The sequence below is a fragment of the Suricata suricatta genome, chromosome 6 (genome assembly GCF_006229205.1).
Source record: "Suricata suricatta isolate VVHF042 chromosome 6, meerkat_22Aug2017_6uvM2_HiC, whole genome shotgun sequence".
Taxonomy (NCBI): Eukaryota; Metazoa; Chordata; class Mammalia; order Carnivora; family Herpestidae; genus Suricata; species Suricata suricatta.
In genome coordinates this window covers 123724594-123752588 of record NC_043705.1, presented here as the reverse complement: position 1 = coordinate 123752588, position 27995 = coordinate 123724594, and the positions used below count along the sequence as shown (strand labels likewise).

Genomic DNA, 27995 nt, shown 5'->3' with positions numbered 1-27995 from the left:
GTCTTGATATCTATTTCTCTCATCTTTCAAATTGAAGATTGGATGTGGTAATCCTTGAGGTCCACGCTAAGTCTTCGTCTTCTGTAATTTATAAGGGAACCCCTCTCTCATCCCCTAAAGTCCCAACATAGACCTTTAAAGCCTCACTTTCCAGAATCCATCAGGTGCCCACAAATGTACCACTTCATGGCCCTTCACACACTTTATTTAATGATCTCTTTGTCCAGTGGACCACAGCCTCCACAGGGCTGTTGATCATTTCTTCCCTAGGCTAGCATAGAGCCTGGCACAATTAATTCTTATTGAAAGAAATAAATGCTGGATCAAATTCTTTTTCTGTCTCATATGCACAGCCACTCAGCTAGTCTAGAAGTGGCCAGGTAGATAGTTAAAATTAGCCAGCCCCTTGCTCTTACAAAGCATAAGCCATCCTAAAGGAATCACAGTGCTTTGTATTTGCAATGTTTCCCAATCATCTGTGGGTTTGTCTGTAACATCTGGGACTGTACAGAGGTACTAGTGAACAATTAGATGAATTCCTGTGTATTTTTAGCTCTTTAAGGGGCAAAACATGCCCTGTTGTTGTTGTTGTTGTTGTTGTTGTTTTGGTGGCCCAAATAAAGGTAGAAACTTAATAATAGCTGCTAATTCACAAAGTAGCAAGGCTAAGGTTGAATTACTGAAAGTTGTATTCTGGATCTTGAATCTGAGGGTAAAGTGAGTTAAACCAATATATTCATTAGGGGTTTTGTTCACCTATAACAGATTTTCTAATTAACAAGGCTTAAACAAGGTAGGGGCCTTTTTTTCTCTCGTATAATAAGAAGTCTGAAGGTAGAATGTCTATGTTTGGTACAGATGCTCACAGATGTCAGGCCTTTGCTTATGTTTGGTCGCAAGATGATTGCTAAAGCTCCAGCCATCATATCCATTTTCAGCAAGAAAAAGGACAAAGAGTGCTCATGATAAAAACCTTTCTGGGGGTGCTTGGCTGATTTAGTCAGCAGAGCATGCAACTCTTGATCTCAGGGTCATAGTTTGGGCCCCACATTGGGTGTAGAGATTGCATAAACAAACAAACAAACAAACAAAAGAACCTTTTGGGTAACCCCACAAAACTATTTCAGAGGCCAAGACTGTATGTTATGGCCACACTTCTCTAAAGGGGCACTAAGAAACACAGTTTTTTGACTGGGTACTTGCTCCTTTAACACAGATGGATTTTTGTAAGGCAGAGAAGAGAAGGAATATTATATAAGCAACTAACCACAGTTTCCTCTTTTGGTTACTCAGACAAAATCTTCTTTCCATGCATGGTTTCCCCATTCCTAATGAAGGTGTCACCTAAGCCTGATCCAGTTAGTCTATCAAGATTAGAGCCCTGGATATCTGGGTAACGTGTGGTCCTTTCCATCACTTCTGGATATAACTCCTTGTGACCAAGCTCTGATACAACTCACATGCAATCATGGAAAAGGCATAGAGTAACTACAATAAAAACTTTCATTTATGAAAGGAGAGATGGAAAACACAGCAGTCACTGTCCATAGCAATGACCAAATCCTCATGAGCAAAACTAGCAAGAGTATAATAAACCCTCCCTCTTGTGGCAGGAACTCCTGTTCATTGCCTCCATGGCCCTCGTCTCTCTCTGGAAGGTTATTCCTCATTCATTGTCTTCCATGGCCACTTCTTTGGTGGGTTTGGAAGGACACCCTTTCTGGGAGCTCTACACATTGCCTACTTGTTGTAAACGTGAGTTGCCCAGGGGAGGGAGAGCAAGAGTTAAGAGATTGCTGTGGGGATTGAACCATCCCAGGCTTTTACAAACCAGGATTGGGGTTTTGGCAGTACAGTTTCCCACAGCTTAGTAGACTTGGTCAATTCCTGATGATTTGTTTTCTTTCATTTCTAGCATATGTGTTCTGTCCATCTCCCTAAATTTTAACTTAACATATACTACTTAATGTGTACTGCTGGAACATTTGAAACAGTGGCTTCCAGTGGGTAATCACACCTTTCGCAAGACTTCAACAACCTCTGTCTGTAGGGTACCACCCACCCCATTCTGATAAAGCAGGTTTTCTCAGTCCTGCAAGGGTCCAGAATGTGAGCCTCTCTGGCAATTTAGAGTGCAGGCTCAATATCAAGAGTACGTTCCTTGGCAAAGTGACATTTCCTCCCATCTCACTTGCTGGCTGAATTGAGGAGCTCTAGACTTTGCTGAGAGTGTCTAATCATCTACCCATATTCTGAAAGTTACCTACCATCTTCTCTAACACCATAGCTCAGTCAACACATCGGTGACTTTCCAAAGTACAGCAGATGACACTTTAACCAAATATTTTACATTAAATGGCTAGGGTCACTTTTCCAGTGACCTAAAAATATCCGGGTCCTTGGCATCTGCCCTCCTCCCTCCCTTTGTCATCCAAGTCTATGTTTTAGGTTCTATTACTTTTAGTTCCTCCATTTCTGGGTATCACATTCTGTTATTTGGGGGAGGGGGGGTTAATTCAGCCAGTTAGTTAGATTTCAAAAAAACCCAAGTTACAATGATTAAACAACATGGGGATTTATATTTTTCATTTCTGTTCTCTTAAAGAATACTGGTGTAAGCACCATGCAACAATTTCTACTTTCATTGCACTGATGAGAACTATATTGTATAGTATCCATATCTCCAAGAGAAGGTGGGTTTTAGTTGAATATATCATGCTCAACAAAGAAAATGAAGAAAGAGAGATTGGATATTAGGTAGAAAGTCACCAGCTTCTGACACAAGGTACCTATTTATTTATTATATGAGGCCCATTGGTGGCAGTAAGCAGGGATTACAGGGCAGAGTGCTAGCCTACATGACCAGATGCAGTGGATCTGGGTTCTAGTCCTGATGAAATTTAATTAGCCTCTCTGATCCTTAATTAGCCTCTCTGATTTTGTCATTATCTGAGTCTCTAACAAGGAGATACTAACACTATCTCCCTACAGTATTGTTTTCCAATTAAATAAGGTAACCCATGGAAGATGTTCATTTGGAACAGTGTCTGAGTGTGGATATGCTCAGAAAACATTAGCCATTAGCAAGGGTTGGTAAAATGGGGTCAGATGCCCTTGTTTTCCAGAGAATGAGACAATGGGGAAGTGTCTAGCTCAATGGGGCATTTCCCCCTCACTCCCTCTTTTGGAGCCACACCTCTCCCCACACCTCTCCTCAGGCAGCCCAGCAGCTCTCACATCAAGGTCTTTGCACTTGCCCTCCTCATCAGAGAACAGCCCTGGGTTGGTTACATTCTCTCACTCAATCCCTCACTTTATTTGGGTCTCTCCTCAGAGGGCCTTTCTTAATCTCCTCATATGCCCATCACTCATTAAGCTCTAATTCTCTTCATAGTATCAATCCCCATCTGACAATGTAGTATTTTATGTTTACTAATTTGCCACCATCACAATACAGGCTTTACGCGGCTTTGTAGGAATGTTGTCTGTTTTGTTTAGGGCCTTGCATGGGATGGGCACTGAAAGAACATCTGTTGAATGAATAGAAAATATTTCATCAACAGTGGTTCACTTTTAAAATGTAAGCTTTTCCGGGGCGCCTGGGTGGCTCAGTCGGTTAAGCCTCCGGCTTCGGCTCAGGTCAGATCTCACGTTTGTGGGTTCGAGCCCCCCATCGGGCCCTGTGCTGACAGCTAGCTCAGAGCCTGGAGCCTGCTTCCGGTTCTGTGTCTCCTTCTCTCTCTGCCCCTCCCCCTCTCATGCTCTGTCTCTCCCAGTGTCAAAAAAAAAAAAATTTAAAATGTAAGCTTTTCCTAAAAGTTACAAGACGAATCCTGTCCAGAAGAAAAGAAGACTAAGGAACTTGGAACTTAGCAGATTTCAGAATAGGAAGACATCAAGAATTCAGGACAATTGCAAGAGCGAGTGAGTAAAGACAGCCCAGCATGAATCCTTGAAGCAAGATCTGGGTAAAACTGAGGACCCTTTTATGCATCCTGCCAGTTTCAGGATTTAGCCTATGAATTTCAGGTGATTCTGGGGCTGAGACATTAGGCAAATGATTGGTTTTACTTAGTTTGGTGTTTCTCCATGTTTTTCCATCCTAGAGAAAAAAATATATAACTTAAAATATTAAATACTAAGGAGTAAATTCTGTCAGATAGGATCGAGCTTTGCATGCGGGTACTAACCATTATAACATCTAAGCTTTGTGGGCCCCCTCAACCAGAAACTATTTTTTCACCCCCCTTGTGGGATGATATTGCCCTGCTGTGCATGCATGATGTAGCTGAAAGAGGATTCAAGAAAGTTGGTAGATTCTAAACCCAGTACCAAAATCTGTTAAGAAGCATTCATTTTGAATTGTGAATGCTAAAGCTGTCAGCTTCAGGCTAGTCAAAATTAATTTAAATTATCATGGCTGTTTGCTTTGAGAAGGGATGCTAATTGGAGAATTATATATGATTTAAAAAAGGGAACTGGAACATGCAGTGGACTTTCATGTCCACAAATTCTGCTCACTGATGAAATTGATCTTCGAGATGAGAAGCATTTAGACCTCTAGACAGATCATCCAGTGAGGGATGTTGGTATTGTAACTATCTGCAGGTTTCTGTTTTACTGTATCTTCTCTGGGTCAATGTTTTGTTCACTGGAATGTTTCATTGGATGTTGTGAAAGAACCACTCATTTTATAGTATTGCAAAATTGTGTATCTTTTCTTATGCCCTGAGTCATCTCAGATCATTGTAGTAGATTGGAATGCTCCTTTTCCCCTTGTTTATAGAAAATCCCAGGAAAAGGAGTTGATAGAATAGGGGGCTGGAAGGATTACTGAAAAATTCCCAATTATAGGTATGGAATCAAAAACTTGTATAGCCCACTAACACCAAAATAAGACTATATGTCCCAAAATAATTCTTCCTTTTCTGAAAGCTCCTTCCCTGCCCCCACAGCATTTACAGTCAGAGGGTGGGCTCCCAGCAGCCAGGATGATATCTCCTGACCCTACCCCCTTGGCCTAAACTGATAGACTATAGAGGGACACTTGCTCCATGCTGAGCCAATTAGCTTTGCTCACTTCCAATGTATCAACAACTTTTGAGTTGCAAAATGCAGGAAACAACTCAAGGTATAGTTTATTTTTGTTTAAAGAGGTTTGCTTAGTTTAGTTTAGTTTTGCTTGACCTTACTTCTTTATTTTTAAGTAGTTAAATTTTTAAATGCAATTTATTATAAGGATTGATATAGTCATTTAGATTGAAGAGGAGGGTAGCAATGCAGCTGTGTCCAGGGTGTCTGAAACTAAGACCAGGAGTGCTGTGGGAAAACCAGAGTGTTCTCTCACCTGTTTTGCACCTCTGCCTTTTCCTGATCCATTTTATTTTATTTCTCAGTAGGATGGCTTTCTTTGCTACTTTGCTACTTAGTTCACCACAGGTAGAACGTAGAACATTGCTCTCCAGAGCTCCTAGTTCAAAAGTTATAGTTCCCTTCACATACTTGAGACTGGACTCTCTCTCTCTCTGTCTCTCTGTCTCTCTCTCTCTCTCTCTGTCTCTCTGTCTCTAGGTCCCAGTGCTCAGTTCTCAGGGAAGAACTCTGGTCCAGTTTGCATGGAGTTCCCAGCTCTGGACCCATCACCAGGGACTGGGAGCTCATATTACATGGCTACCAGGATTGTACCTTTGACAATTCTGTTAAGAGGGCTGTCATAGACTTATTACACACTGGTTTCCACTTATTTAGGCATCTCTCCCCTAGACTCTGAATTCCTTAAGGGCAACGAATTTGCCCTACTCATCATATATACTCCCAGTGCCAAGTTCAAGAACTGATTCTTAACTGATATTCAGTCAATATGTATTGAATGAATACAAGTTGAAGGCAGGAAAAAAAAAAAGTTCTCTAGGCTTTTCTTCCATCAGAGCATCTTGCCCAATATATTTACTCTGTGTTCATATGTATGGAACCCCTTGAACTCTGACTAATCCCCTGAATCATTGAGCATTAAAACTGTAATTTAAAGAACATTTAAAAACTTGTTTTAAATGATTGAGAGTCTACACAGTGACAGGCACTGTGCCGGGGGAGGGAGGACACTGATGAATGAGACACTGTCACTATGTTTGAGGACCCCTCTGTTGAGTTTGACAGACCTTGGAGATCACTTAGCTTAACTTTCTCATTTTACAGATGAGGAAATGGAGACTCATAAAGATTGCTAGGCCTGATGGAAAATGTTTTGATTTATTCATAAGATTTTAATATGTCTGTGTGGAGTCACTTTGCAGCGAGAGGTGTTACTTATTTTGGCCAAAGGGAACATTTAGTTTTTGTGCATTTATGGATTATCTTTTCTTTGATCTTGTGTTTCTTTTTTAATAGGCATGCTATTATGTAGATGATATTTGCTAAGCTTTGGTTTATTTGGAACCAATTAATAGCTGGCACTCAAGTTCTTTGGAAGCTCAAACCTTGCTATATTGGATATGTCTTTATGGTTACTGAGTAATAAGGTCATGTATTATTGACATGGCTTCTGACACTTCTCCCATTTATTATTCTTCCTTGTTAAATCACTTCCTGAGAAGGCTAGAGAATGTTTTCCATCTTAGATGGCATAGTTTATATTGACTTTCTCTGGATGAAAGTGAAATTCAGAGTACAGAGTGAAAAGGATCATTTTTCTGCATTTATAAAGGACGGAGGTGAAAGTTTTCTTTGGGGGAGAAGGAGAATTGGCAATAGACTTCAATTAGCTTTTCACTGGGGGAGCATATTATGTGCCAGGCACTGTGTGGAACAGGATGGCAGCCAGCTCTTAGAGGGGAGACATGCCTACTGCAGCTGGCCACTTGGGGATTGTGGGAAGATGCAACATTGCTGTTAGCCATGTGTTCAAGTGCAAGTTAGGAAGAGGCCAAGTCTCCTTACTCAGAAGCATGGAGAAGTATTTCTCTTGAGGAGATAGCTTTGGGGACTAGGTCAGTTCCCACAGTTTACCAAAGGAAGGGGAACAGCTAAGAGCTGGAAGATGATTAGGGATATGGACCTCTGTGAGCTACATGATGAGGATGGAATGACGGCCCGAACTTAGGAAGGGTTTTGTCCTGAGACAAAGCCCAAATCTCTCTGTACTGTTCATTGGCTCTTTCTCTTCTTGACGTCATGGTCAGTCCTGGAATAGAGAGCCTTCCTGGATATGCAGTCAGGCTGATCAAGGCAAATGGACAGAGGTTTTAACATCCTAAGACTGTAAGCTCTTAAATATGTCCAGAACCCCTCTAACAGTCTTCCAAGGAGTGTCACATAGCCTCCTGGTTGGATATGAGTTTGATGGGGGTCGTTCTGGAAAAAGTCATCATGTTTCCCTGATGATCAGGAAAACTTCCTGGAGAAGGTCAGTGTTCAGAGATTTCTGTCTGGGGGAAGGGTGTGTCTGTCTCTCTGTCAGTCTGTCTGTCTGTATATACATGTCGGGAGGATCCTCGCCAGGGAATGAGGAGAGGATTAGGTTCCTGACTCAAAAAGCAAACACAGTTCTTTTGTAATACAGGTCTCTGTATCAGAGACCTCACTGTTGTGACTGAAATTTTTTGTTTCTTCCTTTTCCAGGCATAAATGAGTCCTGGTGAGGTCATATTGTGACTGCTGGAGGAATACCCCGTTTCTGGGTCATATGCATGGGCTCTGCCGTGAAAGGAAGCAAACAAGAACATGTCAGACACTTCCTTCTCTTGGTGAGCACTCCAGGCACAGCAGTCTCTGCTGTCCTAATTGTGTCCTGTCCTCCTCTCGCCAGAGCCAACAGCCCAGTCTCAAGTAGGCATCCTTTAGGCTCATCTGCCACCTTGAACATGAACACAGGCCACGCCGATGATAGCCAGGGTTCCCAAGGGACATGGGGCCCTGGAGGGTCCAGCCCCCAGAAGCAGGTCCTCTCATGATGTTGGTGTCCGGGACTGAGCACCATGCCCATCACCCAGGACAATGCCATGCTGCACCTGCCCCTCCTCTACCAGTGGCTGCAGAACAGCGTGAGGGAGGGCGGGGATGGCCCCGAGCAGCGGCTCTGCCAGGCGGCCATCCAGAAGCTGCAGGAGTACATCCAGCTGAACTTTACTGTGGATGAGAGTGCAGTCCCGCCTGAGCACAGCCCTCCGGGGATGGAGATCTGTACCGTGTACCTCACCAAGGAGCTGGGGGACACAGAGACTGTGGGCCTCAGTTTTGGGAACATCCCTGTTTTCGGGGACTATGGAGAAAAGCGCAGAGGGGGAAAGAAGAGGAAAACCCACCAGGGCCCCGTACTGGACGTCGGCTGCATCTGGGTGACAGAGCTGAGGAAGAACAGCCCGGCAGGGAAGAGTGGGAAGGTCCGACTGCGGGATGAGATTCTCTCCCTGAATGGGCAGCTGATGGTCGGAGTTGATGTCAGTGGGGCCAGGTGAGTGGGGAGCACCTGTTGGCACAGGGTTGGACAGGGGACCCCTGTGGCTCACGTATGTCTGCTGCTCCAATCTGCACTACCATGGGTTTTGAGTCCTGTTCTGGTAAGAAGCCAATGGCATTTATCTTATAAAGGGGGAGATACACCAAGTTGAAGTATGATGGTATTTGTAGTTTTCTTTTTTGCTTCATTCTCTCTTAGAGGACTCAGATTTTTCTTTTTTCCTGAAACTTAAGTTAGGGGAAAAAAATAAATATTACATGACACAAGAGTATGAGAAATGTCACATTGAGTTAGATCCTTTCCTCCACTCAACCCAGCATTTCCCCTCCAGGTGGAGCATTAAAGGTTGGATCCTGGATGTGTTTCCATCTGCCTGTCTCGTGTCACCTTAGTCACAGACAGACAGTCCAGAATCCCCTTGAGATGCTTAGAAGGGGTCTTTGGACAACCAGCCACCCCTGCCCTCAGTCCCAGTTTCCCTATCCTGGAAGATCTACTTGGATCTCATCTGAATGAGCATCTTTCCATTTTTCACCTGTGTGGCCACCCATCATATCAGTAAGTTATAATTGGCCACCACCATTGTTTCCCAGGTGAATCAGAGTCTAAGACCACCCTCAGTCTCGGTGATTTACTAGAAGGACTCAAAGAACTCAGAAAAACTCAGGGTTACAGTTTGTTACAGAGAAAGGATACAAATTAAAATCAGCAAAGGTAAAAGGTACACAGCATGGGATCCAGGAGAGAGAACAAGTGCCCGCTCCCAGGTGTTGCTCCCAATAGAGTTGTACAGGAGGGCTCAGTTCTCCTGGCAGTGGTATGTGACAACATCTATGGAGTACTGTCACCAGGGAAGCTCATGGGAGCCTTGGTATCAGGGTTTGTTTAGTGGGGGGGGGGGGGTGTCACTTGGCATGGAGTGCCTATGTAGCTAACCTTAGTTCCTCAGTGTTCAGCCTTCCAGAGTTTAAACTAATGCCATATGGCCCAATGCCCATGCCATAAATTACATTATGAGTATGGCCCAAGACCCAAGGTATATAAAGACACTCTCATCAAGCAGAATATTCCAAGGTCTCAGAAGTTACCTCCCAAGGGTTAGTCAAGAACCAGTCTTTTCTTTGGAATGTACAGGGGTTGAATACACCAAACTTGCTGTGTTAACCCTTTATTGCACACCAACCTTTTACTAATGAGTATATATGAAAGAGAAAAGAAAAGAGAAGTTTGAAGATATTCTGAGATGCCGAACTTTGGTGAAGCCTTCAGGGCTCTTATGTCCCAAGAGAAGAGAATCGTGGAGAGAGGGTTACTTTGAGAATCATGGTGACCTCTCAGTGAGGGAGACCTCTAACCCAAGGAGACCCAAAAAGGTCAGACCAGAAGCACCTTAAGTTTAATTTACTCCTTCCCTTCAGTCTCCTACCAGAGCTTTCCATTGGCAGAAAACAGGCAGTAGCATGGGAGCCCATTGAGATTGTCTATACGTGTCAATCTGGGGCAGAGGCCAGGGTAGAGAATGGAGGAGTGGACATGGAAGGGCAACAAGAAGTCATCAGGCACATATAGTGTGGCCCGACTTCCAAATGATCTAGTACATGGAAAGGGCATGGCACAGGGCTGGCTGGCGTATATGAGTACTTACTCAGTAGACTCTCACCAGTATATTTGGGTTGCCTGTATGACTGAAGAGGTGTTCTTGGCTAATGGCTGGGTCCTGAACTAGCAGTTATTGGGAAAAGCTTCAATTTCAAGGAGGAAGGTTGAAGAGAAATGATGCTATTTAAAATTAAAAGAATTGTTCTTAGAAAAAGGACTGACCACCGTGGTATTCGTTGGTGTTGAGAGTATAAAGACTGGGTCCTTAGGATTAGAAGTAAGGATCGACACGGAGCTGGAGACGGCTCTCCCAGAGCTCTCCCTGGAAGCCCCCACCCTTTGCAGCTGTCTTCTGTGAGGGGAGTGATTTGGATGCAGAGGCAGAATGAAGAGCCAGAAGGGAACATCCAACAGGAGAGCATAATGGTCAACAGCTCCAGCTCCCAATGAGTGCTGCCTCCTAAGGCTCCCACACTTACAAACTGGTCGACCTTGAAAAATCATCCCTCTTGGCCTTGGATTCCCTGTGACATGGAAATGATAACACTATTGATCATTGATCCAATGACTAAGTGATTCAATAATGCGTATGAAGGGCTTAGTACTATGTCTAATACATTGTGCTCAGTAAAATATTAGCATCATAATGACTGTTCGACATGGAGTGTGTTTAAAAAGACTGGGAATTTCTTATCCAAGAGGTTGCTAGAGTCTTTATGATTTGGAGAAGTTTATTCCATACTTGATAAATTTTCTCATATATGTTCAGGAAGCTCTTCCCATTGCCTGCTTAAGGCTGTGGCGTTTTTAAGAAGCCAAGTTTACTCTCCCAGACTTTGAAAGTATATCTGACCCTGAAATGAAAATGCTTTCCAGCTACCAAAGGAGGATTCTTTGGTGATTTTTAATTTATTCCTTGAGTGATAGGATGATGCTTTTTTTTTTTTTTTCAAAGAAAGAAGATACAGAAGAATAGAAAGGTGATGGGACCAGGGTCATGACAGAAAGTGGAACATGAAACTAGACTCCTTAATGGAGGTCTCAAGGAGGGGCGAGTATGGTATGATGGAGGAAGCAGTGAACTGAGTTTGGGATTTCTCTCCATAGGTCTTCTAGTAACTAGTTTTGAGACCTTGGGTAGGAATGGTGGGGGGGGCGGGGGGAGTGGAAGTTAGCTGCAGCTGCCTATCCTAACATATTAGGAGTGAGTCTCTGAAACATTTCATTTGATCCACCTGTGCTGGGTTTATCATTCTAGAAGCTCACAGAGGTGAAGTAGAGCTCCCGGGATGTCATGGTGATAATTGGCACAGCTGAGACTCAATCTCTCTCTTCTGACTGACTCCCAGTTGGGAGTGGCACCTGTTCCAGGGTACCATTCCACTTCTGTGTGTTCAGGAAGAGATTATTTGGATTGATGTGGTCACTTGGCATCTGGACTGAAATAGCTAAGGCTGGGGAGCTTGGAGGATGGAAAAAGGAGAAAAGGTTGAGGAACAGGTTTGTGGGAATACTAATTGTTATGCCTGGGTGTTGTCTAGTGTACCTGGGAGTTGCTCTAATCAAGTGTGATAAGACATGCAGACAGGGAAATGACTGTCATAAAGGAAGAAGTTGGCACTCACCGATCTCTAGGAAGAGGGGGATCAGCATACCATGCAGGGCTATGTGGAGAAACAGCAGTGTTACTCAGGCCACAGAGGGAGAAGAGGGGAGAATATGCCCTGAAACTTTATTGGGGTTTTCAACCGAAGGTTTGGGTGAGGCATGGTAGCTACTCCGAGCTGTCTTAGGATTTGGTAGCTTGAATAATTTCATCAGGCTCTGAGCCAAAGGATGGTCTCTATTGTCCAGGACCTGGCTGGGGGGGGGGGGGCAGGGGGGGGGGGGAGGTGTGTGACTTCCAGACAGTACAGTCTTGATGTATGAGAGTTTAACAGAGGAGATAGTTAGGGTGTGGACTCTGGATTGGTTGGTTTGTGTATCAAACGCACACTCTCAGGGGAGTTGTTTGCTATTTCTAGGAATTGGCTAACCTTGAAAGGGTCAGTCTCTCTGGGATCAAGGCCCCAAATGCCAGAGCATCAAGAATACAGAAAATAAGGAAATAATAGTCAGTGCACTGGGCTTCTGGAAATTTTTCCACGGCTGAGGAAGTAAATCTTCCAAACATAACTTTTTCACTAGCACACAGTCATGACTCTCAAATTCCTTTCTCTGATGGTATAGTCATGTGTGTATTCTGGACAATGAAGGGCCAGGAGAGGGAAGGCCTACCCAGAAGTCACTGAGATGTAGAGGAGATAGAGGGAAAAGGCCAGGATCCACGGGTGGGTCTTCAAGAGAAGGGTGAAAGTGAATCAAGTAATGAAGGAGGACTCCCAGAGTCCTGGGCTCCCAGTGCTCCTAACAACCAAGAAGTTAACACAAAGGGAGACCAGCTTGATTTTTCAAGGTTCAGTCCCTAGTTCTCTGGTGTCATTATAAGAAGTCCCGTTGATTGAGCAGTTGCTATCACCGTGAACATTCTGCCATCTACTCTCTTACTTAATACCTACCACAGCTCTATAAAGGACAGCTGCAGAGGAGAAATCTTGACCACAGAGGCCATGTAACTTGCCCAAGGTCACCTAAATAAGAGGCAGAACCAGATTTGAATTTGGGTCTGTCACCGCAGTCCGTGCCCCTAAGTCCTGTGCTCTATGACTTCAGATCTGCCCCAGAGTTATATGTTGGTTTTTGCCATGTGGTCTGGTGCTGGATTTCATGAATGGTTTTCGGCTTCACAGAATACCTCCTCAGTGTGTTAATGGTAGACACCAGGGAAGAAAATGACTGGAATACCATAGGCTTCCACCTACCCAAACTGATAAGGACAACAGAAGCCCCCCACTCCATCTAATAGAAGGAAACCCGATTTTAATGTAAAATCCTTTTGCCATGCTTGATCTCTAGCCAGAACTTTAGGACTAAAAGCACTTTGAGATTAAGTATCAAGGAACTTAAGGTATTTTGAATGTTCTTGAGATGTTTCTTTTCACTCTGTGACTGGCTAACAGTTTCCTTCAACACTAAATTTTCCCACATACCTATATAGGCTTTGTCCTAAAAAGTGGTGAATACAAATTAGGGTTTTGTAGAGACTCCAGTATAATTCTGCAAACATCTCCCTCACCTGAATATCCCTCTTACTTGTAAGCATAAGATTTCAGGTGTCCACATCCAAACATCACCCCCACCCTGCTGATATGATACATTGGTTGTCCATACTATTGCTTGGAATTTTAATCTGAGGCCCTCTACTGGACAATCCATTTTGCTCCTTCCCTTGAGTTTGATTTTGAATTCAAAACTACCTTAGATGATGTTATGGTTTGAACTGTGTCTTCCAGCCACTGCCTCTGCCCCCACTCCCCCTGCCCCCGCCAATGTCAAATTCATATTTTGAAGTCTTAACCCCAGTACCTCAAAATGTGACATAATTTGGAAATAGTGCCATTGCAGATGTAATTAGTTAAGACAAGGTCATACTGGATTAGAGTGGGCCCCTAATCCAAAAGGACAAGTGTCCTAGAGCAAATTTGGACCCGGACATGCACACAGAGAGAACACCAAGTAAAGACTGTAGTTATGCTGCCACAAGCCAAGGAACTATCAGAACCAGGAGAGAGGCCTGGAACGGATCCCACCTCAGTATCTCAAAAGGAGCACGGCTCTGCCAACACTTGATCTCAGACTTTCAGACTCCAGAACTATAAGACAGACTACAGGGCATGGTAGATGTGTTTGGAAGAAGACTGAAAATTGTGGGTGTGGTAAGTGTGGGAGGAGCAGGTGCAAAATGTCGAAGCTGGTTTGCTTATTTAAAAATTTGCTTACGGTCAGTCTGTAAACTCCATCCCAAAGGAAAGAGCAAAGAATTCATAGCTGTGGGTTTGATACCCTCTTGCACCCCAGAACCAGTTCCAAAGGTAAACCTGTGACTGGCAGAAACCAATTTTGCTTTCTCACTGGGTGATATTCCTCAGGTCTCCACTTTGCTACACACTGCCTCCCAACTTACTCTCCGCCCCCCCCCCCCCCCCCCCCCCCCCCCCCCCCCCCCCCCCCCCCCCCCCCCCCCCCCCCCCACGACCTTCTCCCCCAAGTCCCCCTCCTCGTAGCTCTGGGAGTTCCTTATTCTTTTGTGTGGTAACAGCTCCCTCTTGCAGACATAACTGGTAATACACAAAGGAAAGTTTCTGTTTGCAAGCTCTACCATACCCACTCTAGGGAAGATGGGGTTTTTCCAGAATGTTCTATTTACTTTTGTTTTGTGGAGGGAGAAATGTGAAGGTTTTTTAGATTATTTCCTACAATAAATACTTTGTAATCCCAGTCCCTCCCTGCCTCCCTCAGCCAGCTTTCTATAAGTAAACCAGATCTGTTCCCTGGGGACAGATTGTTCCAAATTGGTAACAAAATATGGAACTAATTAAAACATAAGCCACATAACAAAACAAATAGCCTTTTCTAAAAAGTAAAAATGTCCATGTTTCACTTAAAATGTATTTTTCAGGATGTGAACCATGACTGGAGTTTTCAGTACATTAATAAACATGCGAGGAGCGTAGTGCAAGGGACATGGGCCCCAGAGAGACGGTTGGCTTCCAGGCCTGCTTATTGGCTCTAGGACTCAGGGTGAGCTGTCTCAGCCACAGGAGGTTGGTGCTATTTCCCCAGTAGGGTCATTTAGTGGATTAGATAAGATGATTTAGTTACTATACGAAATAGGCATTTGGCACATGGTAGGTGTTCAGTCAAAGCTAACTTTCAATACCCATCCTGGTCATCCTCACGTGATCTGAACCCAGAGCACAACGTGCAACTGAGGAAAAAGCCTTTGAGTTGGAGAGACAGAGGAGAGCCTCAGACTCTAGCAGTGCACACAGCAGGATAGAGAATAATCGTTAGCCCAGAAACCAGGGTGATATCAAATACTAAGCAACAAATACTGCATGGGTACCAGTCCATTGGAAAGGACACTGGTGCATTCAACAACAGGGTCTTGGAGCCCATAGAACCAGACTGAACCTTGGAGTTACTGGCATGTGAGAAGCCTGTGTGATCCCAGGAGACAGGCCAGGGCACTGAGCTGGTAGGAGGGCCCAAGGGGCTCAGGGCAGTTGGCCAACTAGCATATAGGAACATTACATTACATACTGGGCGGACTAGCTGAATGTCAGCCCTGACCATAAGTAATCTTCAGCACAGCACCCCTTGCCTTTAAATTGTGTGTAAAATTAAATTTAGGGTTGTTCCAAGCTCAGACTCTGGTTACCCATAGCAACCTTGAGTTCTCTCTAGGTTATAGCAGATTTTAAAGAGAGTGTCAAATGCTGCTAGAAGGTGTAACTTGGAGAAATGACTGCAGGTAGTGGTGTAGGAGATACAGAAAGAAAGAATTGCCAATTATACCTTTATAATATAGTCTCTGGGGCCATTTAGCATGAATGTCCTGCCTACCTGAATATGCCAAAGGCACCGGTGCTCTATTCAGGACTGTATATATAGTAAGAGGTGGCATCATGATGACCTAGAGACATTCAGGCAAGGTTAAATTATATTCAGCTTGCTGTTTAAGGAGCCCAAGAAGCGTGTAATACACTTGAGAGAGATTTCCATTACAGAAGGTTAAAAGGAAAACAAGTTTCAGCATTTAAAATTCAATTATCTGGAAAACTCGTCATGTGGAACAGCCCATTCCCCAAGGAGGCCATGGAAATGAAGCATTGCAGGACCTTAGGTCTGTGCCCACTTCGTCCTCAGCCTACCGTCCCCACATGCTACTTCATCCCATGACTGGTTTCTGGCAGGGATCCCAGAACTCATCCACACCCAACCAAGGAGGAAACTGAGGCTCCAGCACATGGTTTCCCAGAGTCAAGGACCTTCTTAAGAGCAAAGACTAGAATTCAGTGCCTCTGACTCAAATTCTAGAATGTCTTCAACACTACCAACAGGAACCAATGAAATTTTTTTTTTTATAGTTTACTGTTGACAGTTGAAACAAATTGAAAATCAAGTTTTTCTGTGTATTTCTATACTCATTCTCTAAATGGATGGTAATTACATCTAGAACTTTCTTTCTCAACAAGAATTTAATTCATAGCGGCTTCACAAATGTGTTGATGGCTAGCCATTGGACTGGACAGTGGGACCTCGTGTTTCCTCAGGTCTTCAGAGGGCTTTCTGGGCAAGGCTGTGGAGAATGTTCCGCTGTTGCCTGCCATCTTGTGGCTGAAGTTGAGCACAATGCTGGGAGTTTCAGTCAACTTTATTCATTAGGCTGTGTGGGTTTCTCATCTCTGCTGTCAGGATGGCATTTTGGGCTGCCAGAGCTCTCTCTAGCATGGCATTATCTAAGCTATTGCTGAGCAGTGAGTGGCATAGGTACTGTCTCCCTCCACTCAATACCTGGTGTCCTCATGCTGTCCCCAGGAGGTGCCCTTATCCCAGTGTCCCCCATGGCGTCCCCTCCTAACACTCCCAGAACATAGCCCTTAGGTCACCACCCACAGGCAGATGAGTCGTGATCTGAGTAGTAACCCACTGTGCTAGGCTCTTCCTGATGGATGGCAGAGGAAGCTGGCTTCCCCAGTCTAACTCAATCTCCTGAAATCAGAAAGCCTCAAGGAAAGTGAACAGCAGGACCATATCAAACACTACACTGGCCAATGGGGTGGCTTTTCCTTTTCCTTTTTTTTTTTTTTTTAAGAAAACTGGCAACTTTGGCACATCCTCAATCATAGTCCACAGGTAATGTCCAGAGCCACTTAAAAAACAGCTTTTCGGGGTCTACTTGTCCTTATGACAGAAGAGATTACACAAAAGGAGGCACTTTCCCTGATTTAAAGGAGTTCAGGTTGCAGAACACCATCCAGAGATGCTCTTTCACTTCATCCCAGGGCCCCGTTTCTCCTCCGGCGCCCTCATCAGAGGCCCCACCGGGTGACTGACATCAACCATGGAAGATGGAAAACCCAAACCTCCCCCATAAGACCCAGGCTTTGAAACTTCTAGGGGTACTTTGGAGAAGTGTTGTAATTGTAAACCATAAAGAAAAAAACAGACAAAAACATCTTAATGTGATTGTAGTGTCACTGACCTGACTTCATGCCCTTCTCCTCTCCAGGGGCACTCCCAAGCCATTTTCAGCCATTTATTGACTTCTACTCATTTTTTTATGTCCAGGAATTAAATAGGCAATAAACTTATTCTTTCATTTTGAGCACTAGAGGCCCTTAAATGACTGTTGAGTCTTTCTTTTCCAAAAGGTCGTTGAATTCCAAGCTTTGGCATCTGTTTTGGCCAATGGTCTCTCTCAGTCTCGTGACACAGATGCACGTGGCTCAGCTGCTCATCATCAACCTGCTGGCCGAGCACAGAGGTCAAAAGGCTTGAGGTCCTGTCTCTCGGTGTTCACCTATGCATTGCTGCCTCCTCCTGGAAGGTAATAAAATCTGATGTTTTCAGGACCCGAGTATATATATATCTCTCTGGCACAATTTGTAATAAAACATGGGTTTTAACAGTTATATAGATTTCTTCATGGAGTTCTTCTTTGAAATCTGACCTTTCTCCAAAGATTTTGAGGGGTGAGTTTGTTATACTATTTTTAAACCATTGTGGAGATCTGACTACTAGAGGTTTTGGGGATGACCAGGCTCATCTGTGTTGAAATTTTACAAAGCAGCATGCGAAGACGTGAGTTTCCAAGTTCTTTGCATCTCGGAGGCACAGAAACGTGGAGCAGGGGCATCAGCAATGATCTAATAGCTGACTCACCCCCCATTTACCTCGTTCAGAACTCGTTCTTCACCAGAGAAGGGATGATTCTATCATTTATAACATCTCCTAGACTTAAATTTAGCCCATTTCCTTTTGGGGAGGGGAAGGGAGACAGAGGGCTGGGCAGTTTCCATAGCTGAAGTGCATGCACGTTTGTTCAGCCCTTAGGCTGGCCTTGAAGGTTAGTCCATTTACACTGGGCTAGAATTTACTAAGGAACTTTTGACTTTTGTGATCACAGATATATTTTCTCAAATGTCCCTGAGGGAGACCTGTCTGTTCTGGGGAGAAGAAGGAGTGGGCGTCCTTCTTAAAAATCCAGCCTCTGTTAAGTACAGGTCTCTGTTAGATTGCATGGCAAGTCTTGAGGTTTTCTTTCTGACTCAAGGGCTTTATTTAGTCCAGATGTCCATTCCTGTGAAGTCCTTGTCTGACCCAGCAGAATAAGCAGAGAGGACTTAAACGACAGTCTCTAGAATGGTTCATGCTTTAGAGGCTCCGTTGTCCAGTGGAATGCCCAGGAAGATCCATGACATAAATGAAAAACTTATTTGCATCCAAAAATATACTTTTTATTTTAAAAAAAATTAGAAATTGAGCTTAACTAACATTTTAATATGGTTGGCCCTGGCATCCTCACTCAGTTTGTATATCAGGTCCTATGTCCTATGTGGCACATCTGTGATTTGTCCTGAGGGAAGAAAGGATGATTCACAAAGACCCCCGCCCCCTCACTGATTAATTCACTTTTGACTTATTTCAAGGAACTGCAGTTTATATAAGCTCACTCAGTGAAATAGGTTTATGGATTAAATTATTTATTTTAATGAAATTAAACTTTACCAAATGGACAGATAAACTAAAATCCTTCAAGGGGGAAAAAAGGAGGATTAAAAATAACATAATTAATTCAAGTGTAAGCCAACCATAAGAAAACGGCGGGGTTGGCCCTTCTCTTACTACTGGTGTTTGTTCAGCCACAATATGTGATCAAACCAGGGCAATCTATGCAGATTGACAAGAGATCAAACAAAAAAAAATTTTTTGAAGCTACAAGAGACTACATGAAATACAAATTTCTAGCCTCTATCATTAAAGAAAATCTTCGCCGTAAGCATAGATTATGCCTTGAGATAATCCTTAATGATGGTATGAAGCCATCATAATTAGGAAGATATTTAAAATCTAAACATCCACAACATGAATACAAATAGTTTTAAATGTTTTAGTAATGTTTTAAATGATGCAATACTAAACCTTGACCAGAATTTTACTAAACCGGATATTTAAAAACCTATTTGGAATTTTTTTCTTACTTAATTGCTTAAGGCAAAAAAGTCACATCATTAGGAAAACCCTCATTCTTCCTCATGTGGTAAAAATAACTAAAATAACCCATGAAAAACAATATAGCTACAATGCAAAATGCCTGGTTTTGTCAGCAAATTCTGTGAAAGATGCACAGAAACATTGCTGAAATTTTAAAGAAACAGTATGCAGTGTGGGAGGTTTGCTAGGCAGTTGGAGGAAAGTACTGCTGTTTCTCACATGTTCCAAATAAGGGTATTTGCTCGATTCTGTTTCAGTAATGAAATGGAACACCTACTTATTTGTGAGTCACTAAAGGAAAGAGGTACCAAAAAAGATATATTTTCAAAAGTCAATGACTTTGTTGGTTAAAATAATGCTTTATGGGGAAAATTATGTAAGGTAACAGCTGCTTTGACTAGAATAAAAAAGAATTCAGAGTAAAGTTACAAAAATAGGCCAGAACATGAAATCGATTCACTGGGAATTGGTCCTAGGAGAGTTAATGTAGCAAAGAAGTTAGAAGTGAAGACCAAAGATAGAGGTGCCAGAAATGCCAGGGAAAATCATCAATATGGTTAATTTTATAAAAATAAGACCTTTAAAGTCAGTTGAGTTTTTCCTCTTCTCTGTAATAAGATGGAGAATAATCATGAAAATGTTTTGCCAAAGAGAGGTCTGATGTTTATCTTGAGGCACAGCATTTGGACTAATCGCACTTAATGATGACTGTTGGTTTCTCTTCCACAAAAAAGACAAGTGTTTGAAATTGGCCCACCTTGTCTGTGAAAACAAGGGGTTTTCAATGATCTGCTTTCTGGAGGTTAAGAGGCTATTTTTGCAAGCCAAACACTCAAAACCCATTGGGCTATTGTAAAGATAATGTTGCAACGGTAAGAGAGTAACTGCTATTTGAAAGAAACTCATGCTTCGGAAAGAGCATTTTTAAAATGGACTTCTGGAAATATTTCCACATCTCTATGACTTTTTCTTTCTTTTTACAAAAAAATTCTATTTGTCAATAAAATATTTCATATGCATCTTTGAAATCTTGAGAGCAAAATTTTCTATTTTTTTAATCTACCTAAGATTTTTAGAAAACTTAGGTGTTTAAAAACTATTTTAAAAGTTAGTTATCTTTCAATGACCTTGCAAGAAAGCTCAACCAAGTTGAAAATTAATACAAAGCTTCAACCAAAACGCAGGACAAGTGGTGGATGGGGTCGGAAAATAGATGTAGTTGATCAGCTCCTGCACACTATTCTTCTTCCACTGGGATCTCTCCATCTTCGTGAGACCTCTCCAGCCATGGCACCCCTTAAAACCAACATCCATTCCTTCTGAATTTCAGTGATCACATCTCAGGAGCGTTAAGTCATGTGTCTGAAAACCTTAAAGTATATTTAACTATATAGCTTTTCCTAAAAATAATATTCACTTTATATAATTTTTACTAAAGGTGAAATTTTTAAGAAATATTTAGTACTTCACATTAAATGTAACTTTTAAAATATTTTCTAATCTATGTTTTGATAATGTATATAATATACCGGCATGATAGTACATGAGTGCATTAAATAAATAAACACATCGCTCGGGGTGCAGGCTCAGGTTATTTTTTACTGAGAGGTGTGAGAAGTCGACATTTCTAGAGCTTACAGATACAGAGTTTAGCCCTTTCCTGCTAAGGACATGTCTCACTGGAGACTTGTGGGCTCCGGATGTTTTTCATGACCCCATGTCCACTGTTCCCCCTCACCCGGCTCTCCAGAAAGATCACTTGGCATCCCCGGGCTCTGCAGTCTGGGTCCCTTTCCTAAGCTCCCCTAGTTCCTCCTCCCTTGCTTCCCAGGTCTGCACCCGGAGTCACACCAGGGTGTGTCCTGACCAGCCACCCCACGGAGCACAGACACCCGCGCTCCTCTCCCCTGTCCCTTCTGCTCACTGCCCCCTCCTCCCTGGACCATTGGTGAGCTCTCTTTGGCCCATTACTCTTCTGTTTAGTCCTTTCAGAGCAACGTATTTCTAAAGCTGTTCCTGAATTCCTCAGGCACCCAGTCCCTCCCCCATACTAACCTTTATTTATTTCAGTGGCTACATCAAAACATTGAAATAGCATTTTAAAGGAATAACTTGCAATTCTACTACACCAGTTCTCAGTTAAATTTTTTTGTGTTAACATCTGATCTGTGACCATGCGAGAATAGCCCCACCACACTAACGCAATAGATTTGTCTGTTTCCCTCTTACCCATGTTCGTTCTCAGTATATCAGGTTGGATCCCATTCTCTAGTTACTACCACCAGCTGCACCCCAGGGCCCCCAGTCTATCAACTTGGGAGTATCTTTCTAAGAATTTTGTGCACAAAGTAGGTTCTCCATTTCAGGTTTTTTTTTTTTTTAAGTTTATTTATTTTGTGAGAGAGAGAGAGAGCAGGGGAGGGGCAGAGAGAGTGAGAGAGAATCCCAGGCAGGCTCCACACTGTCAGCATAGAGCTCGATGTGGGGCTTGAACTCATAAACCGTGAGATCATGATCAGAGCCAAAATCAAGAGTCAGATATTTAACCAACTGACCACCCAGGTGCCCCTCTATTTCACTTTTATATAGATGGAGATACACTATTCACACTATTCTGCATCTTAACTTTTTTGATGTTTTTAAAAATCCATCTTAGAGATTATTTCAAATCAGAACATGTCACATTCATTCATTTTAACAGCTGTATAAAAAAATTCCACCAAACGGTTCTACTATGATTTATTTAATTGGTCATCAATTGATGGACATTTTCATTGTACAGTCTTTTATTTGTGTCAATAGTTCTGCAATAAATTTGATGTTGATGTGTTTTTATGTATTGTACATTAGGTACATGTACATTTTTGTGAAAAATAAATTCCTAGAAGTGTAATCTTCAAACAAATCACATTTAAAAATTTTTAGTCATCTTGCAAATCGCTTCATGCAAGAGGTTATACTAATTAGTATCTTCCCTGACAATATATGAAAGTGCTATTTCTCCACTCACCTTTACTAATACCATAGGGATGCTTTTCAAATATCGAGTCATACTTCATGCAGAAATCTGTTTTATCCTTTCTCAATTAGTACATTTAAACATGTTCCACCTTATTAAATGGTCTTGATAAGCACAATCTTCAATGATCATTTAGGCAAGAATGCTTTTTCTGTTCTTCTCAGGTTTTCAATATACTATGCATAACACTGTATTGAAAATGCTTCTTACCATGACTTTTTTTTCTTTTGAATCATGCTCTTGAGCTAAATTTCCTGGATTGAAGGTACTTTGCTAAAAGACGTTTTGCCAAATCACTCTGTCACCAAAGATGTGTGAATGCCAGTGTGCTAGGACTACTTCATGATTGGGTATTGTAATTTAAATTATGTAATTTAAAATAGTAATTATGTTTAATTAATAGAAATATAGCTCACTTTTATCGTGTTAATTTCTATTTATTTGATCAGGGAGTTTAATTGCTTTCCCCTAGTTTTATTAGCTTCTATTGTATTTTTACCCGCTGTCTAAATCACCCATTCACGTCTTTTGCCCATTATCTGTTGGGTCCTAATTCTTAGCACTGGAGTATGTATTTAGATGTTATAGGTCTTAGTCCTTTCCCACTATGTGGTTACAATTTCCCTGAGTCTTTGGGCGCCTGAGTGACGTAGTCAGTTAACATCTAACTCTTGATTTCTGCTCAGGTCATGATCTCTTCTTTGTGAGTTCTAGCCCCACATTGGGCTTTGCACTGACAGTGTGGAGACTGCTTGGGATTCTCTCTCTTTCTGGTCTCTTTCCCTTTTCCTCTCACCTCCACCCCCACTCATGTTCTCTCTTTCAAAAATAAACATTTTTTAACAATTCCCCTGACTCTTGTAATAGATTATTGCTATGACTACATAGAAGTTTAACTGCTTCTATGGACGAGTTTCAGTTTTTTCTTTTGACATCTTTTCAAATCTTAGGCCATTGCCATTTTCCCAAAGGCCAGAACCTTTCTTTGACAAAGCTTCATCATCGTATTCTAAATTTATCTTTATAACTTAAATTTTAATTTAGGTGGCATTTATTTTGATGTATAGTAAAAAAAAAATTTAATTCTTTCTAAATTGTGTAATTATCCAAACTTTTTAAAAGTATATTTATTTTTGAAAGAAAGGGGGGGTGGAGAGAGAGGGAGAGAGAGAATCACAAGCAACTGCACTGTAGTGCAGAGCCTGATGCAGGACTCAAACTCACAAACCGTGGGATCATGATCTAAGCAAAAACCAAGTGACTGAGCCACCCAAGTGCCTCCAAGCACCATTTATTAATAATTTTGCTCAATTAATTTGTGAAGCTTGATTTATTGGGATATACACACCCACATACCCACATATATATATACACACATCTCTATTTTAAGGTGCTCTGTTTTTGTTCTGATCTATATGTCTATTTTTGTGCTCATGACACAGTATTTTAATCATGTTATAACATCTAATAATGCTAGTCGCCTCCTCCATCTCAGTGCTAAGATTTCTTCTGATATTTGAAATTCTTACCCATTAATTTTCCCACATTATCTTGAGTCATGGTGCTGAGTTTCTAGTGGGAAACGCTGTCTTTTCCAGTGTGGTCCATCCGTCCTTCAGCACTCATGGCATGTCCCCTCCACGAAATCTTTCCCTCTCCCACTTCTGGGAATAGCTCTGACCGCCACACACACACAGTCCACTTTCATGGGTGCAGTAGGTGGGATTCTAAGATGGCACTCAGGATTCACACACTCCTGCCTTGTCCACAACCTCATAACCCCCAGGACTGCGAGTTTGATGACTTCTACTTTCCGTGATAAGCCTCTGTCATAAGACACAACTGACTGTAAGAAAGGTAGACCTGACCTAATCACACGAGCCCTTTAGAAGTAGAGAGTTTCCTCTGCCTGGTGGCAGAAGGGACAGTCAGGGAGTCCTGCTCCAGCTGACCTGGAGAAAAGCAAATACCCATGGCGTGAACAGGCAACAGAAAGGTGCAACCTCTATGACCTGTGGACATTAGCAGGACGACAGACCTCAGTCCTGCAACCGCCACAAACCGAACTCTGCCAACAGCCAGTGAGCTCGATTGGAAGAGTCCCCGAGCCTCAGATGAGCCTGTTGACAGCCCAGCCAGTGCTTGATGTCAATGTCATGACGCACTGAGCAGGGAGCCCCACCACGCTCTGCTGTCCATCTGCCCTGCAGAAGCAGAAGCTAACAAATGCATGTTGCTCCGAAGCCTCTACATTTGTGGTAATTTGTTATACAGCAGGAGAAAACTAATACAGTGGCAACACACGATTTAGTACGTAATCACTTTTGCATCATTTACTAATCACATGTAAATCTTGTCTCCCCAAATCAGATTATAAACTCCTTAAGACTGAGACCAACTCTGGCCCTTTTTCTGCCTCAACCCTGTTACCTACCTCGCCCTCCAGGCTGTCCCAGGAGGTGGGGTGTGGTTGGTGGTTCACGGATGGCTTTAGAATCACACTGCCTTGGCTTAAATTTTGGCGCAACTTCTCAAGCCTCAGTTCCTTCATCTGTCAAATGGGAATAAAATGCTTGGGACAACTTACTGGACAGCACACAACCAGTTTTCAGCAGCTACTTTTGAAGGTGGGGGATGATAACAGGACCAAATTGTATAGGAAGTTTGTGAGGGTTAAACGAGAGGGTGCCTATAAAGCGCTTAGTGGCAGGTGCGGTGCATGGCAAACTATAAAAAGAAGCTCATTGCTATTAGAAACAGACTCTTTGAAATGTTTTCCACAGTTCTGTGTGTTCTGAATGTTTTGTGCCATGTGACTCTGGCCCTATTTCCCTCCCCCTACACACACACACACACACACACACACACACACACACACACACCACTACCTCCACTCAATAGCTAGCCCGCAGGGTTGGATAAACTGAGTCCAGCCACCAAACTTGACTGGTAATCAGTTTTGTTTCCTGGAAACTTGGAATCAAGCCAGAGAGACCAAGCTGCCTAGCTCTTTAGATGAGCTGAAAGGTCAAGCAGAGTCAGGTCGGGAACCATGTCCCGAGAGAGCCAGAGCCACATGCCTGAAGGAAGGAGGAAGCTGTCCCTTTAGAGGAACGCAGAGTGGACATGCATAAAGGGACAGGGCTGAGAGACAATGTCCCCAGAGAGAGAGGGATGGGACAGGAGTTTCCAGGGGCTTAGGGGCTTGCGGTTCCCAGCACCAGTTCCCACGGCGCCTCGCTGGACATGCTTCCAGATTTCTGTGTTCTTGTTTGTATGCCTTGCAAGCAAATATGGCCTGGCCAGAAGGCCGAGGTGGGTGACAGATCAGTCAGGTTCTAATAAGTCTAAGTCTCAAGACACCATGCTTGAGTGCTGATTCTGTCTAAATACAAAAGAAAATTAAATTGGGTTTCTCTTTGGTCTTTTTCCAGACTTTCAATAGTCCATGCAGTTGAATTCCCAGTGGCCTCTGGAGGGCACTATTCAATTAAGTTTATTCCATAGTAATGCACACTGTGCAGACTGAGCAAGTAAGATAAGGGTGTTTAAAATAATAGTTGCCATTTACTGAGTACTTACAACTTGCTAGCCACTATGCTGGCTGCTTTATATATAAATTGTATCTTAAACAATCACAACTCTTTCTTGCAATTGTAGATTACTCTGTAGCATTGTAACTTGTTTCTCCAGGTATGTTACTAATAGGTGTCAAACACAATGAAAGCATCTTTTTCTCTTTTAATGAAGTTACAGCTTCTGATGGGAACCAGGTCAGGTTCAGTCAGCCCTTATCTACTTTATGCACTTGGATATAGTTTGCATTCTTATGGGCAGGTACTCCTTTTTAGTTAGAAAAAGAAAGCATTAAACATGGCAGCATTATAAAACAGGGGAAATATTTGGTTGACATGGTATAAACTACCTGTGTCCAGGTATCCGTATGTCTTGTCTCTTACCTTTTAACACCATTCCCCTTAGATAATTGTGTTGCTTTCAATCAGGCTGATGGCTGGTAGCGAGAGGAGCTGTGGTAGGGGAGAGGTTATGGCATTTTTCTACCTTGCTCAATGCTGCCATGTTCAAAGGGTCGGCGTGAGGTTCCAGACCTTTTCAGAGCCTCCTGAGAGATGTGAAAACAACTACTGGCCCATCTTCATTTCATTTCTTTTCTTTTTTTCTTTTCTTCCTTCCTTCCTTTCTCTCTTTCTTTCCTTTTTCTTTTTTTACAACATATTTGAAAAACCTATTTGTTCATTAGATGTTATCAATGTCAATAAAAACATGTTTCAGATATTATCCACATGAGCCACATGCATTACATATACTCTTCTCATTTAATTCTTACAACAATTCTGTGAGGCAAGAGGTAAGTAGTATTATGTCCATTTATAGATGAAGCAATTTAGGCTGAGAAAGATTAGGTAAGCCCATCTGCTAAGGAACAGAGCCTGGCATCGAGCCCAGGTTTACCGGCCTGAGTTCTTTTTGCAATGATGCTCTGTCAGTTACCATCCATCCCCCAAATAGCATGTCTATTCCCACAGAGAAGACCTCCATCCCCAGTAGACAGCCTAGCCACTTCCCCATAAGGAGTATATAGTAATAATTATTATATAAGCTGCATTCAGACCAGGACACCTCACGCTCCTTGTTCATCTACATCCCACCCCTCTCTACTGTAGATGAAAGAATCAGAAATCAGGAAATCTGGTTCTTTTTTAAAATTTTTTATGTTTATTTATTTTTGAAAGAGAGAGAGAGCATGAGTTGGGGAGGGTAGACAGAGAGAGAGACCCAGAATTTGAAGCAGGCTTCAGGCCCCAAGCTGCCAGCACAGAGCCCCGATGCAAGGCTCAAACTCATGAACCACGAGATCATAACCTGAGCCAAAGTCGAATGCTTAACTGAGCCACACAGGCATCCCAGGAAATCTGGTTCTACACAGCTTCTTAATCTCTCTACTTTTTTATTCATAAAAGAGTATCTGTTGACCATATATTATGTTTTAGCCCTGGTTCTACCTACTAGGGAAACACTGGTGTACCAGACATGCAGTGTCCCTGTTTGTATGGCACATGCATCCATGCCTTGAATAACTGCTTTACCCTTTGGGTAGGGTAATATGATTAATAATCATATGAAGGAATTTTAAAGTAAACTTTATTGTTTCTGAACAGCTTTATTGAGTTATAATTCATATACTATGAAATTCACCCTTATAAAGTGTACAAGAAAGTGGTTTTATATATTCACAGAGTATCATCAATATCTACTTTCAGAACATTTCATCATTCCAAAAGAGCCTCGTTTCCATTATCAGTCAGGCATTCCCCCATTTCCCCCATCTCCTAGCCTCTGGCAATCACTCATCTACTCTCAATCTCTATAGATTTGCCCATTCTGGGTGTTGTGGTTTGTGGTCTTTTGTGACCGGCTTCTTGCACTTAACATAATGCTTTCAGTGTTCATCTGTGTTGTATGTGTCAGAACTTTACTCCACTCTATTGCCACATAGTATTTCATAGTACGGCTGCAGCACATTTGTTTAACTGTGCATCAGTTGATGGGCATTTGGACCATTTCCACATTTTCACTGTTGCAAATAATGCTGCCGCAAACCTTGGTATACAAATTGTGTGTGGACGTATATTTTCAGTTCCCTTGGATGTATGCTTAAGAATAAAATTGATGGTCATATGGAAACTCTATGAGTAACTTTTTTAGGAACTTCCAAATTTTCCAAAAGGACTGTATCATTTT

General features: G+C 42.5%; 1 protein-coding gene across 1 annotated transcript in view; it reads left to right on the top strand.

Annotated features, from left to right (window-relative positions):
* PDZD2 (PDZ domain containing 2) overlaps window positions 1-27995 on the top strand; it is a 276820-nt gene that overhangs the window by 35419 nt on the left and 213406 nt on the right. The window contains exon 2 of the mRNA XM_029941041.1: window positions 7618-8449. Within this exon, the coding sequence (XP_029796901.1) occupies window positions 7974-8449 (476 nt within the window). The 5' untranslated portion in view covers window positions 7618-7973. The remainder of the gene's footprint in view (window positions 1-7617; window positions 8450-27995) is intronic.